Here is a 15,216-nt window from a genome sequence, read left to right on the forward strand (position 1 = left end):
TTTTGTCTGGAGGTTATGTTTGGCCATCCACTTGCTTGGCACTAAAACTAGAGCGCAACTCCAGTGAGAAACAAACTGCGCTGAAAAGTCAAGAAATCGCCCCAAAACTGGAGATATCTGATTACTTTAATCACGTGGATATGCTTGTTTTCCGCATGCTGGGTAACAGTGATTATATTAAGTGTTCTTGATGGACCACTTCTGTAGCCTGAGTTGTAAGGACAAACATGTTGGAGACAACTATGCTCCACGGCTCATATCTTTAATCTCGGCTCCCTGTGTCTGAAAACAATCTAGGACTGAAGAATATGTTATACGGCAATAGATGCTTTGGAGCAAAGCTCGGCCAAAGCGACAGATTAATTCCACACGTGCTAACAGATTATGCTTAGTATTGGGTTCATGCCTTAAGAAAGCAATTGATAGCCCAATAAAGTACTGTACAAATCGGAGCAAGCAAGGGTTCAGAAGATATATGCTAACCCTGGCTCCTTCCATTCTTCTTGTAAAACTACAGTTTAAAACAGAAAAAGGCCATGGAAGAAGTACACAGCAATAGCTACTGCCCTACTTGTTGTACCTAGATCCATGGAACTCCAGAAGACATTGTTATAAATAATAACCTCTTCTGGACTTTCTACCCTTCTTTTTCTTGACCAAATCCTTTCTACATATTACTGTGTTCATTCTTGAAACGCTCCCGGACGGCCAGAATGAAAGCTGATGCCCTTTCATCGATGTCGTCGATGTAGGAGGCACTTGCTGCTGCACCTACAGGAGAGGGCTTGAGCTGGTGCTTAATACTTACAGCAGAGTTGCTCTGGGGCTTGACGTACTTGGAGTAGACCATCGCCACCTTGCCCTTGGCACCTCTAGCACTAGTCTTCGTCATCGCCTCCATTTGTTTGCTTGGATGGTTGCTTGGCAATGCAACGGAGGTAACCCCTGTATATATATGCAGGTTGGTGTGTGACCCACTGGATGCCAGTGACCAGCTTTGCCTTTGGATGCCAGTGGATAACATGCATGCAGAAAAGAATCAACGAATCATCTTCCATATATTTTCCAAGAACATGCCGGAGATATGCGCATCTTTATCAATTATTACCATCCGTATATTCATGCTTCTCACGCAAGAATCTTTACAACATTGAGTCGCTGACTGACAAGCTGAGTCCCAAGATGAGAAGGGTCCAGTGAAGAGCGAGAGTAGTCGGAAATGCTCGGTAATCCTTTCGAAGCTGCAGGTGCTCACCATGGCATGACATTACACGCTAGTTGTGTCCTCTTGATAAGATCCGGCTCAAGGTTCTTTGGGGCCCGTTCCTTTTTTTTTCCAGATCAGAAAAGATCTCTTTGATTTGAATATGCCTCTCGATCGACAATACGTCGCAGCAGTTTTTATCACATACTCGTCGATCAAAAGATTCCTCTCTATCCCTTCTGATACATCCATGAAACATCACTTGATCACTAGTTTTGATTCTGTGTATATGTTCTCATCCTCACAAGTGACTTTTCCCGGTTGGTAGTGCACGCACTGGATTCCAGGGAAGATCTTATTAAAGAGTCTGCCTAGCACAGTGGCACTTCATAGATACTTGCTTGGGATACAGGAACAACAAGTGAACTGATTTGCTAATCCCTCTGTCATTTTTAGTTGTGAAACGTGATCTAATTTTATTTTTATTTTTTTTGGTAAAAACGTCAACTAAAACTAACTGAATGGGGGTGCAAATGCACAATAAAACAACTAAGGCCCTGTTTAGTTGGTGAAAAATTGTTGGTTTTGGTACTGTAGCACATTTCGTTGTTACTTGATAAATAATGTCCAATTATAAACTAATTAGGCTTAAAAGATTCATCTCGCGCTAATCAGTTAGACTGTGTAATTAGTTATTTTTTCACCTGCATTTAATGTTCCATGCATGTGTCCAAACATTCGATGTGACGGGTACTGTAGAAAAAGTTTTGGGAACTAAATAGGGCCTAATAGCTAAAATGCCGAAGGATAAGCAAGGATAAGATAGAGGAACTAGACGAGCCAGAAGCTTATTTTCAGTAGCAATTCTGTCTGTTCGGCTTGTTTGCTTTCGGTTTATTTCAGCTTACTTTTTCTCAAATAATAATATTGAATCACCAGAACGGATATAGTACAGGAGTACTTGTCAATTGTCAAGTAACCGAAACTCAACCCTACAAGAGCAACCTTAATTGATATTCTGACGAGCTCTTTTTTTTTGTAATGCTATACTTAGGGCGTCCGACGCTAAAGCTTCTGTTTGGCTGGCTGTGGCTGGTGGCTGGCGCTGATTTGTTGTGAGCGAAAAACACTGCTGACTGGCTGGTAGCTGGTGCCTGGTGCCTGGTTTGGTGTGAGAGAAAAAAACTTCATGGCAGCGAGCTCCCCAGCTCGCCATCCTCTCTGTTTTGCTAGAGTTTGTTGCATGTTGCAAGTGTATGTTTCAGTGTTTCAAATATTTTAGAACAATATTGTACACGTTTCACACATATATTACAAGTGTTTTATCTGGATGTTGCATTTTCATCGAGGGATTTAGAATATTCCATGTAACATGAAACAGATGTTGCGGCTGTTTTTTTTTCTCATCATTAATGGACGGATAATAAAATTTTTCAACATGCTTTGATGTTGCAAATGCTAATTTTCGAGGTTGCATAGGTTGATCTTTATATGTTGCAAATGCTAATTTTGAATGTTTCACCGGACGTCCGGGCGCTATCAGCGTCATTTTTTTCCCCCTAGCAATCTCGCTGCATAGCTATTAGTTGACCGCTAAGTGGCACAAGCATATGATGATTTGAAGTCCATGCAAAGCATCAAAAATATCTTTTCTTGATACTAGGAGTTGGGAGGACAAAAGGGCAGGTTGCAAGCAAGGGAAGCCCACTACTGCCTCCACCCAGATGACCGGCGGCGGCGAGCGCCGTGACAAAACCTGAAGCTTTTTTGGCCGCCAAAAGATCGGCCATGGGGAGCTTTACAGCGTGGCGCATCGACCACCTGTGTGTCTACTCCGATGACGAGTACGTTCGTCTAGTAGAAGCAGTTGATCCTCATACGCATCTGCGGCCTCTGGCGACATTCGCGACGGCTTGACTGAGCAGTGGTAGGAATCCATGGGAAAGCCGGAAAGGTGCAGCACAACAGCGCGGACCTGGCAGATGGATAGATCCATGGCGAGGAGGAGGATTGAAAGCGTCGGCGAGCTTATCCGCGCCGCGGCCATGGAGGATTTCAGATATGGCATATCTGTCCGGTTACGCCTACTGGAATCTCAAGACGCGACCGCCATGTGATGGTGCGTGCCCTATCCCCTACCCCTACCCGCGTTCCAGTTCCTCGGGGAGCCCCGCTCGGTCGGCCTGCAATCCGCTACAGCCATCGACATCTGCCGACTCAGCTCCGATCCGCGTCATCTAGACTGATCCAAGGCTTAATTAACCGAGTGCACGCGCAGTTTCAGTTCATACTCGTACCCGTCGGCTATCTAATCGTATCAGAAGCGACGGAGAAAAGATCGAGGAGAGAGGATGAGGCGACGGACCTTTCGGCTGCTTGGGCGGCGGCGGTCGGCCGAGAAAGTTCGCCGGCGCCGGCCGCGCGCGTCGAGCGAACTGGGTGAGGCGCCCACTCCGGGCCGCGACCGCGTCCGGCGAGGCCAACACTTTTCCGCTGGGCCGACGCAACGCACGCCTTGCGCCCTCCTGTTTAGACTACTCTCTGGGCCTTTTTTCTTTTTGGATAATTAAAGCGTATCCCACTCGCTGGGCCTCCATTACGAGCTATCCGGCCTCGAGCCGGAGCCCAAGTGGGCCCAGGACGCTCCGCGGTTTTTTCTTTTTTATATTTAAAAAAATTAAAATTTCAAAAATATATGTCGGTTTTGGAAAATTTCAAAAATATACCCCGGTCGCCCTATGGGGGGCGACAGGGCTCAAATGTAATTTTTTTTTTCTTCAAATTTGCAACGAAGTCCCTGGAGAAAAAAAAATAGGGGGCCTGTCGCCCCCCCCCCCAACGGGCGACAGGCCCCTGTCGCCCCCCAGGGGCGACAGGGTCCCCTGATGCAAATTGGAATCATTGCTTCCGTAGCTTTTTTTTTCATATGTAGTTCTTTACTTGTCAGATTATTATGCAACTTTTGATATCTAAAGGAGTTGTGTATCTCCTGCTCCCTTCTGACAATGATGGCTTTACACAGAATTTTTACAATATCAATGTTCGAAAGGTGCAATTATGAAATTACTCATTTTGATGGAGATTTGTAGCATAATTCAAGTAAATACAAATTGAGATCGTAGAAACATGAGCTTGTGATATAGCTACACCTAATTCCAGACCTGTTAATGCTAGAACTATAAATAAGGGACCAAGATCTCCTATGAAATAGAAAATATTATTCAGAAATAGCATAGTCCAAGCAAACCCACTTAAACCCTGGCCACCATTCGCCGCCATTCCCTTTGTCATTTGAGCCTAAAAATTCAGAAAAAAAGAGAGGGGTGAGGAGAAGAAAAGCGGCGAAGCTCTGCCGAATTGCGTACTCCTGATCTACAGGTAACTTAAAAGCACACATGTAATTAATATAACGATAAGAAATAAAAACTAAGAAATACATTACGTAATGTGAACCACCAAATTTTACATCATAATACAACGATAATGAAACACACATCACACATGCAGTGGCATGTCAGAACCCGTTGCAAACTACGGTAAACAGATTCCGGACTAACCTAACATGCCTTAGGTAATTTAAAAAAACAGAATAAACACAATGATGCAGCATGTCACTAGCACTAGGGTAGTCCTAGTAGCCGTACCCCCACGTAGCAAACTGCGTTGAGCCTTCTCCGCAGTATCCACCCATTGCAGGTGGTGCAGGCGGTGGTGCCGGAGGCGCATGGCCCTTCTTCTTGTGACAAGGGCAGTTGCAGTAAGGAACAGTGCATGGTTCATCCTGTGAACCGGCTGCATTGCTAGTATCATCAACTTCGTCGTCTTTGTTACCCTCGCTCACTTCCTCATAATGGTTCACCTTACATTCCAGATCAAAGATCTTTATCTGGAGGTACTCGATGAACTCCTGAACAGAATCAATTGGTGCAGGATCTACCCACCTAGTAAAACCACAGTTTTCTGGAGCATCGGAAGACTGCAAAACAAATTCCATGTAAGGTGTCTCATTGAAGATAAAGAAATGAAACAACCAAGTATTACCCATGCGTGTGGACATTTAAAGAAACGCCGACCGCCATCCATCCCATCGGTGCACATCTGCACTAAGCAGTCCTCACCATGTCTGCATTTTGGCCACGGTTCTCTACGGTTATCGTATTGTCGAAGAGGAGTTTCATTGGTAAATTCACTCTTGTGCTGTGGCGGAAATTCAAACACTGGTTCCGGAAAGGAATCAGGTCCAAGAGGCCCCTCCCATATGATGGGGTCTCCCTTTCTTCCCCCTTTTCCTTTCCCTAAACCATAGTAATTCTTCCCGCTAGACCCACCTCCAGACATTGGGTATACAATGAGGTTTGATGTTTGAGTTGTGCTGGGAGTTCACAAACTTGGGAGTATTTATAGGCGCACAAATGTCTGATACCCGGAGTGTGGAGTGTAAATGCACCTAAAAAACCTACATGATAACACAGTGAAGATGCTAGCTGACCTAACACTGAAAAGGCTAGATTCGATTCTCGAAATGACTACTCGATGCATCTCTATGCATTCAGACTCACAGCACTGCATTACTGCCACTCGGTCGATCGCGCCTAGATGCCGCCTTCCCCACTACACGCCACAGACCTTCGCTGTAGAATGACAGGTCCGTCGTCCTCGCCAGAGAGACTGCTTTGAAGGTGAGCTGGAGTGGTTGCCGTGTTGTCACATCTTTTTGAAATGGTGGAAGGGCACTGCTAAACATGTCACGTATGTCTGGGCAAAGAATGCGACATTTGGGAAACCTGTGATCGCCGTGCTGAGCAGTGGCAACCTGTGATCTCGTACTCGCAGCTAGATACACTATGATTCCTATTTTGAGCTATTCGAGCTTTTTAGCAGCAGACCCTGATATATTTCTTAGTTCTTAATTCTTATCATTATATTAATGTGTGTTTTTTAGTATTCTAGTGACATGAAAAGCTCCGAAAATATTAAGGAAAAGTTCAAAGATTTCATAGACTCCCGGCTACAACTGCAAATTAATGGTAAAGGCTACAACACACAGAGTTAAGCTCTCAACTTAAAACATAAACAACTAATTGCAGTGGCATGTGCACGCGACAAGATAATTTCTTGTTGCATCTAAACCTACCATGCCTTATGGAATGTAAAATGCCGGGATTATATGGTACTACTCTACTGAGTGCACCTAGGATATTTGCCCTTCCTAATTGCTTCGGGCCCGGCTTCCTTCGCACGGCGTGCCCTCTCTCGCTTTCTCTCCCTGTCAGCTTCACGTTCGGCCGCCGCCTTACGATCCACCTCCTCCATCCTCTTGCGGATCTCTTCTTGCTCTTTGTTGCGCTTCTCCTCTTGCTGTTCCTCGTGCTTCATTCGGCGCCAACGTTCTGCAGCCCATCTTGCTTTTTGTTCCACAATGTCCTTTGCCTGCTGCGACTGCACGGTGTCGAACCACTGCATAAAATCACAAAGTGGCGGAGGAGACTTTGTCCAACACAAGTTAGAATCATAACTCAATGTTAGGTCATATAGAAAAATAGCGTATGTTGTCCTGCTACCTTGGCCCGGTCTTTGCCATATCGCTTAGGTGGATCATATTCGTAGTTCTCACACATAAAGAACCTCATGCCGTAGTCATCTCCTAAAACCTCAGATTGCATGAACTTGCATAACGAACCGCAGAAGCACATTGGCACATCAATTCCTTTGGGTACGGTGGCTTTACACTTGCTCCACGAAATATAGGTTGATCCTGACGAAGACATTGGCGCTATAGTGTGGTGCGCCAAATAACAAACCATAATTTAAGCAATGCACATATCGTATACCAAATCGATGCATGAAAATATAGGTACTGTTATAATTCTATTGTCTTATACTGCAATATCAATAAGGTACTATCATAATTCTATTGTAATGTATAATTATTTTATTTAAAAAAGTCTGTAATAGTACTCAAATTGTAATACTAAACCGGTGTTCTAAAGCACCAAATCTAATTCAGCTAATCTGCTAATTAAATTAAATTGTTACACAATATCAACGAATTTATACGAAAGTTACCGGTAGACCACAAGTGCGGAATTCGGCAGAGCTTCGCCGCTTCCCTTCTTCTCACCCCTCTCTTTTTTCTGGATTTTTTTGGATTTTTTGAGGTCAAATGAGAGGAGGGAATGAGGGGGAGGCCTTATATAAGGGGGCTGACCCGGTCGCCCGTGGGGGGGGGCGACAGTCCCCCCCTGTCGCCCGCAGGAGGGGCGACCGGCCCCCCTGGCGGGCCCACTGGCTTGTCGCCCCTGGGGGGGCGACAGGCCCCCTATTTTTTTTTCTCCAGGGACTTCGTTGCAAATTTGAAGAAAAAAAATTACATTTGAGCCCTGTCGCCCCCATAAGACGACCGGGGTATATTTTTGAAATTTTCCAAAACCGACATATATTTTTGAAATTTTAATTTTTTTTAAATATAAAAAAAGAAAAAGCTGCGGACGCTCCGACCTCCCTTGGTCAAACAGTAGGAGGGAGGGAAATTAGGCCTGTGGGCTTGCTCTGAGCGAGGCCCATCTGGGCCGCCTCTCAAGTCTCAACTCGAGGTTGTTTGTTTGTTTGTTTGTTTCCGCGCTTTCCTTTTCTGACGATGGAGGAAGCTGGATATTTTGGAGGCGGTCGTTTTCTGGTCGTGGACGCTGCTCGTTTTTCCGCATCGCTCTCCGACTTTCCAAATAGATGCCACTTTTACTATACTCCTTTTCAAATCCTCTCTCTCTCAATAATATTTGCAAAGTCACAACCGTCCACAGATACCGGCATCCCAAATATATTTTTTTTTGAAGAAATAGGCATCCCAAATATCAAAACCTTTAGCTAGTATAGCATCCATGGGTCCGTGCAATGTCAGCCAAGTGTTCGATTCTGGGCCGTACCGGCAAATTCGGGGGCCCTGTGCGAAACAATGGACTAGGGCCCTGGTGGCTTAGTGAAGGATCATGAATACCAAACGATACCAGTCGGCAAGCGCGATATGCTGTGTGAAAGCACAAATGTTAGATTTCACACAAGCGCGATGTGCTGTGTGAAAGCACAAATGGTAGAAGTCACACGTGTGACTGATAGTTAAATCATCACATAAGACCCAATAACTATTTTTTGTTCCGGAAAATTTTTTTGTTACTGGAACAATTGTTATTGTTTGGGCAACAAAATTTTTTTTCCGAGAAAAAGTTTGTTCTAGCAACAAAGCATTGAGGGGTTTGGTTTATTAGGCCGATTTTATGTCCAAAACACGAAATCTTGAAGAGGTTGGGGTGCTGTGACAGGTACACTTGAGATCACACACGTGACCCCAAACAACACCCATGTAAAAAAAAGTGGCAAGTGATACGCCTACGACGATTTATCTTTTAGGAGTAATTTGGGCCATGTTTTGCCACAAATTGGGTCAAACAATCAACTAAATTAAAGTGTTTACATGACTATATCTAATATATACCTAATATTTTGGGGGCCCTTCGAATTCGGGGGCCCTGTGCGGTCGCACGGGCTGCACGTGCCCAGATACGGGCCTGGTTCGATTCGGTGGCATACAATTTTCTAATGGTGGGTGCACATGGGCGGCACGGACAGTGCAACAGAGCTACTACATGAGTTGCCTCATGATCTGTCTCATAAATATAGAATAAATGCATGGCTCACAGATTCGCCTCAAATATTAATTAGCTGCTCCCTCCGCTCCAAAATAAACTCACTTCTAAAGTTTGAATGGGAGATTAATGTTGGTAAAAAATTACATATATATACCTTTATAAATATGTAATCATTCGTACCGCATGAGGAGATAAATAAAGTAGAAAAGACACTTTGTCCGATTTGTAGATGCACATTTATTTCAAAAAATTTAAACTCTAAAAGTGCATTTATTTTGTCCCCTGCCTGATCAATCGCGGTTATCAGACTCAAATAAACGAAGACGCCACTCAGGCAGTGCGAGGCGGCGGCAGCGTGCGCCGTGCCGTCCGGGGTGGTCAGGAAGGCGACGGCAATTCCAATTCTACACGCGAGCGCTGGCGAGCGTTCTGGCGCTCGATCCTGGACCGCCAGCTTGCCTTCACGTAGGTGGGCCTGTCGACGTTTTTTTTCACATATTCTTATCCACTCTCCTTCCCTTTATGTTTTTTCCATTCTTCTCTGTCATCTCTCTTCGTATTCTATGGAGAGGCGGAGACCGGCGACCCCAAAGAGGTGTGCGGCGCGGCACAGGCGGGCCTACTCTTTGTTATTTTTCTATTCTTTTTTCTTTTTTCTATTTTTTCCATTAATCTGAAAAACTTGCTGTCCTCGAAAAGTTATAAATATAATTTAGATAACTAAATTTTCTTTTTGTATAAGTTTTTCATCTTCCTGTAAAAGTTATACCAACAACATTTGTTCAGTGTTGTATTTGCACAACTTTTTCTCTAATTTTATTTGTTATAACTTTTTCTTAGGAAAGTTAATTATACATTTGTTTCTGTAAAAGTTATGTATATAAGTTTGCTATATAAATATGTTTCACATTATTATTATTTTATATAATTTTGTTGTATAAATATTTTTTATTATAACTTTTGTGCATAACTTTTTTATTCTATGTATATGATTTTCGGAGAGGTGCGGTGGATTGCAGGATGGACCACGGTGGAGCCACGCCGGCGCGGAAAGGAAACCTGTGTTCCGTCGTGCGCTGTGTGCGTTTCGTGGTGGGAGGGGCGGGATGGAGTGCATGTCCTGCAGGAGGCCGAAAATAGAAAGTAAATGACGCAAAAACCGGAAATGAAATCCTTTGGATTGTCGGAAATCGTTTGCCAGTTCCTCTCCTAGCGCGCGCGGGGACTAGCAGAGCCCGGAAGGCGACACATCATGTAACGCCACCGACGGAAAAGTGGCCCAGCTGCATTATTGTTACCTGCCTGGTGGGTATCGCTGCAGCCGCTGAGATCAGACGATGCCCGGCCACCCTGCCTCAATGGCTCAATGCCCATCACGACCGTCGTCACTGCAACGCGGAAATAAACGAAAGGAGCGACGAGCGAGTCGCCCGCTGCCGGCGACGTACCTGCGCATGAAAAGCCCTCGCCGGCCCATTTGTCTCCCGGTCGCCCGCCGGCACCAAGTGTAGTGTGTTCCGCCACGCACGCCGACGCCCCGGCGTCCCGGCCCCCTCTCTCTCTCTCTCCCTATATATATACCGGTGACAGCTTGCGACCGCGCCGTAGCGCCCATTGGGGTGGGGGTGCCCGTGTCCCGTCGGGCAAGGGACACATCACTGCCGCTTATACGCCCCCCGCCGCTGAGGGAAAAAAATGAAGGACCCGGGCGAATGATGCGCCCTGCGGCGACGGGTGGCGTGGACCCGCCCCCGCCGACACGTCGGACCTGCAAGGCTGCGCCCCCAAGCGGCAAGCGGAGCGGTGGGTTCTACGACTACGGGGACTCGCGACGCGGCGCGGCGCGGCGCGGCTGGATTGGAGGGCAGCTCGTCAGGTTGGCTGGGCAGGTGCTACGGCGGCCACCTGCTCCTGTGCCGCGGATGCGAGCGATAGTTCGTTTCGACGCTTCGATTTCTGAATTTTTTTTCCTTTCTCCCCCCTGCTCACCGGGCCTTGTGCGGTGTCCAATCCATTCGTTTGGGCTCAATCCGGGCCATCGTAGCTTCCCTCTGGCCCAGTACGGACCCCGCCTGGCAGACTGAGAGAGTACGCATCCGACCGACATGGTGGGGACACCGACAGAGGGGCCCACAGAGAAAAGTGGAACTCTCCGCAACAGAAAAACCGGTCGGCCCATGGCCACGCGAAAGCGAACCGCTCCAGCTCCAGCTCCAACTCCAGCATTCCTCTTTTATCTACCACGTCACCTCGCGCTTGCGCCGCTACACGTCATCTTTTTTCCTGGGCCACAGAGCCCTCTGCCCGGTGGGCCCCACGGCATGGGCCGGCCTGTCAGATAAGCGATAACACCAATCAAGCGATGCGGCGGCCATGACTCGGCGGCGGATAGGGATGGGCCGCGTCGGTTTGTTTAATCCGTTCCGGTCCATCCCCGGGTCCGGCGCGCCGATCACCAATTCACCACCGCCACATACTCCACACGACCACCGTCCCAACGCCCACCCACTCGGGCCCATACGCCGCGCATCCCACTGGCGCGTGGGGCCATCCACCATCTTCCCTACGTGTCTGTGGCCTGTGCGGCCGTCGGCGTAGCCTTTTCGTTGCCGCGGGGTCCTTGCGTGGACGGTGGACCCGGCGGCGGAGCAGTACGTGGGCCCCGCTCTGACCACGGGGCCACCGGTGGTCTATAAAGACCAGTTCCACGCGCCAATCCCCTCCCCTATTCTTTCTTCCTTCCTTGCTCGTCTTGCCTCCTCTTCCTGCGCCCTGATCGATCGCTGCTCGCCCAAGCTCCGACTCCGAGTCAACAATTTCGCCTCTCCGCCCAGCCACAGGGAACCCAGCGCGAGCCATGACGGGGACCGGCGGCGGCGACGAGCACTACTCGCGGCTGATCCGCGAGCTCTGCGCGCTGCTCCTCACGGTCGTCTCCCCCTCGCCGGCGCCGGGGCCGGCGGGCCGGGTGTCGCCGGCCGCGGCGGCGTCCATGCTCCTCGGCGCGTCGGTGGCGCTCATGCTCTGCGGGTCCGTCACGTTCGCCATCGGCTTCCTCCTCATGCCCTGGGTCGCCGGCCTCGCGCTGCTCTTCGGCTTCGCCGGCGCCGTCTCCAACCTCTCCTCGGGGTTCTTCTTCGGCAAGCCCGCGCCGCTCCCCTGCAAGGACGCGCCGCGGGGGCGGATCTGCTCCCCGATCGACTCCGATCTGCTCGTAGGCTCGTAGCGTAGCTCGATCAGCAGCAGCAGCAGCGTAGATTTGAGTTCTTTCTTCCTGAATTATTACTAGGATACATACGGATCTTCCCTTTTGTTGTATGCTCTCGCAAGTCATTCCCCGAGGAGGTGTTTGCTTGTGGATTAATGAAACGTCACGATAATTAAGTGATTGTTCAACACTCCCATGTTCCCATTTTTCTATGACAACGACAATGACACATACGATTATGAAGGAAAAGACTCAAAAGAAAAGGTTGACAAATCTTGTTTATGTGGTGTGTTCATCTGCCAGTTTCTTCTTGATCAGTGGATCACGAAACATGGATAGCGTGTGAGCTACGGAGCAGCACAAGTTTGACATCGGTAAGCTGTGTCTGTGTGCGGTGAGAGATGTGTAGAAGCCTGTACTGAGCGGACATGCCGGACAGTGATGCGAGTGTTTTGAGCGTGCTCATCAGCTGTGATAGAGATGTGGCCCACGAGCTGGCGATTACGTGTAAAAGTGTGGGGGGATAGTTTGCTCGTCGCTATCAGATGGCAGCTAGTAGTCGGGATCGGATCATGCGTCCTGTCTGAGCTCTTTGCAACACCCACTTATTACTAGGACAGGACTCAGGATAAGATATTATGGGACTTGGGACTCGGAATTCTCTTGTTTTTGGAAGATTTTTGAACTAAACATCCGAAATATTCTTGATGCCACCTATCCTCCCAACACAAGCCCTGTTGTTAAGAGTAAAGACTGATCCCCTCACGATTGGTTTTGTTTGGGGAAGAACTCCAGATGCACGCGATCATGTATGTCTCTGCTTGAGCGACTGCCATTTGTGCGTGTAGCTAGTTTTCAGGCACCAGGATTGTAGTCGACTAGCATCTTTGCATTGAGGTAGAATACCACAAACCCACTTGTTTCCGTCACGGTCGCAGCCTAGCATGAGGAGGAAGCAATGTTTGATTTGAGAAGCAAGTCTCTGCTTTCATGGAGAGTAGCGCTGAATGTTCGGTGCTCCGGCCTCCGGGATCCACAAAGGAAGTATATGTTTGTCTGTTTTTCAATTGCTTTCTTTTTTTCTATGTCTTCTTTTTGTTTCTAGCTCAGTATTCGGCATTCCAGCTTCTGAGTTCTGAAGATTACTAAGTCTCTTAACACATTGTAATGTGATTTTACATAGCTAGCTATATACATCTTCAGTTTGTTATCGGCGCTAGTAATTGCATGTAGTCAACCTGTATTTTTCAGATGAGTTGATCGACAGTCTTGTCTGCATTATCCATTGCTTGTTGCGCAGGTCCGCCATTACTGGGACGCAGTCGGAAGATTCGGCAGGACGCAGTTCCCAGCAGAGTCCTCTGTTTCTGAACAAATGCAACGATGCTACTACTTGTCTGTATCAATTACCTGATGCTGGTGAGTTGTGTGACCACGTATTCTCTTCTCTAGTTCTCTCAGAGTCCGAGCTAGAAGCAACTTGCACTCTTTGCAAACCTTCAGGTTTCAGCCTTCAGGGGACTACTGTCTGTCTGGGTTTACAAGGCGGCTTTGAGCATGGCAGGATCTCATGATTCTCATCTGTAAGGCCAGCCAGCCAAAACGCGTTGCCTTTAATTAATCACTTCCTTTTCTTGGTAAGATTGCTAGCCATTTGCTGGAGCTATTTCCTTTGGTCTAATTAAAGCCCTAAACCACTGCAAAGGAGCACCTCTCTGGAGCCCTCTTCAGACTGTAAAGCGAGCAAAGGCATCTCGTTGTGTGCCTCCTGTCCAACATGTATTCCATCGCTCTTGCTTCGCCCACAAGCAGGGCATGCATTCCTTCCTTCTTCCCCTTCCTTCCTTGATCCTTCTCCATCTCTACACAGCCAGGCAGCCAGCGCTAAGTAACCTCACTCACTGGACACTACATATCGGCCTTGCACATTGCTTCCAGCTTCCTGCTGCATCCATTAGCTAGGACATCCAGGCATTGGTCGAGCGAGTTGCCGAGAAGAGGAGCGAGTGAGCGAGGAGCCGTACGATGGAGGGCATGAACGCCGGCATGTCGCCGCGGCCGAGCACGGACTGGGGCCCCATCATCGTGGCGGCGATCCTTTTCGTGGTGCTCTCGCCGGGGCTGCTCTTCCAGCTCCCCGCGCGGACGCGGGTGGTGGAGTTCGGCAACATGGGCACCAGCGCCATCGCCATCCTGGTCCACGCCATCATCTTCTTCTGCCTCCTCACCATCTTCGTCGTCGCCATCGGCGTCCACGTCTACGCCGCCTAGGCCCAGCCAGCTCGATCCCCCGGGCTGCTTTGACACGGCGATGGTCTACGGTTTTCTGCAGTCTCATGTAATCTGCTGCTCGCTCGTTTTAATGAATTGGCCGGTGGTTTTACACTGTTCTATAACTCATTTGAGCAGAGACAGTACAGTTGTCAGTTGAGAATTTAGCTGTTCTTGTACACGAAAACTTCAATTTGGCTTCTTTTGTTTTTTTTTTGGCAACACAATGTTTCTGTTGGAAATTAGAGGATGCTGCTTATTTTCGCTTCTCAACCACCACCTTTCCGAAATGCCAGGTCATACAGACGCTGTAACCAGCATAAACTGGTAGCAGGACCTGTTGCTGTCAGTATCAAATGCACGTTTTTTTTTTTCAATTCGAGGCAATCAGCCAGGTCAATGTTCACCTCCCATCACAAACAAAAGGCTCAAAATTCACGTGTTTCGCTTTGTTGGCAGCAACCTAGAAAATAGGCGATACTGCAGCCAGTGCTAATGATGCACCCCTCGTCCGTGACAGCAGCCATGTGAGCTCCCAGCGGAAGATCTGGGGGGATGAACCACAAGTTTGGAAAACTTCCTGGTAGGTCCATACTAAACACGTGTCGCGTGTGTGTGTTTTTAATTTTCACTGTTTTGCAAGAAGATAAAAATAACACTACACCTCTGAGCTGGCGTGTGGCGTGACTCCGGCACAAGCAACGAACCCCAGCAACGAACGAAACGGTACCGTGTGTCCGTGCTCTTCCCCGAAAACCGGACCCAGCCGTCAGCCTCATCCGGACCCAGCCGTCAGTCTCAGCACCCACACGCGCAAACCCACCCGCAAGTGTGCAACGCCGTGCGCGAGCACGCACACGCACGGATCCATTGTCCAAGCCTTTTGCGCG

The 15,216-nt window shown here is 48.1% G+C and overlaps 2 protein-coding genes across 2 annotated transcripts; both read left to right on the forward strand.

The window, feature by feature from the left end:
- Positions 1–11,576: 11,576 nt before the first annotated feature.
- Positions 11,577–12,248, forward strand: LOC120709101. The gene has a single exon (XM_039994624.1). The coding sequence runs from the start codon at positions 11,705–11,707 to the stop codon at positions 12,071–12,073; it is 369 nt and encodes a 122-aa protein (XP_039850558.1). The 5' UTR covers positions 11,577–11,704; the 3' UTR covers positions 12,074–12,248.
- A 497-nt stretch (positions 12,249–12,745) lies between these two features.
- Positions 12,746–14,595, forward strand: LOC120709102. The gene has a single exon (XM_039994625.1). The coding sequence runs from the start codon at positions 14,081–14,083 to the stop codon at positions 14,324–14,326; it is 246 nt and encodes an 81-aa protein (XP_039850559.1). The 5' UTR covers positions 12,746–14,080; the 3' UTR covers positions 14,327–14,595.
- Positions 14,596–15,216: the final 621 nt, after the last annotated feature.

This window comes from Panicum virgatum, chromosome 5K (assembly GCF_016808335.1).
Source record: "Panicum virgatum strain AP13 chromosome 5K, P.virgatum_v5, whole genome shotgun sequence".
Lineage (NCBI taxonomy): Eukaryota > Viridiplantae > Streptophyta > Magnoliopsida > Poales > Poaceae > Panicum > Panicum virgatum.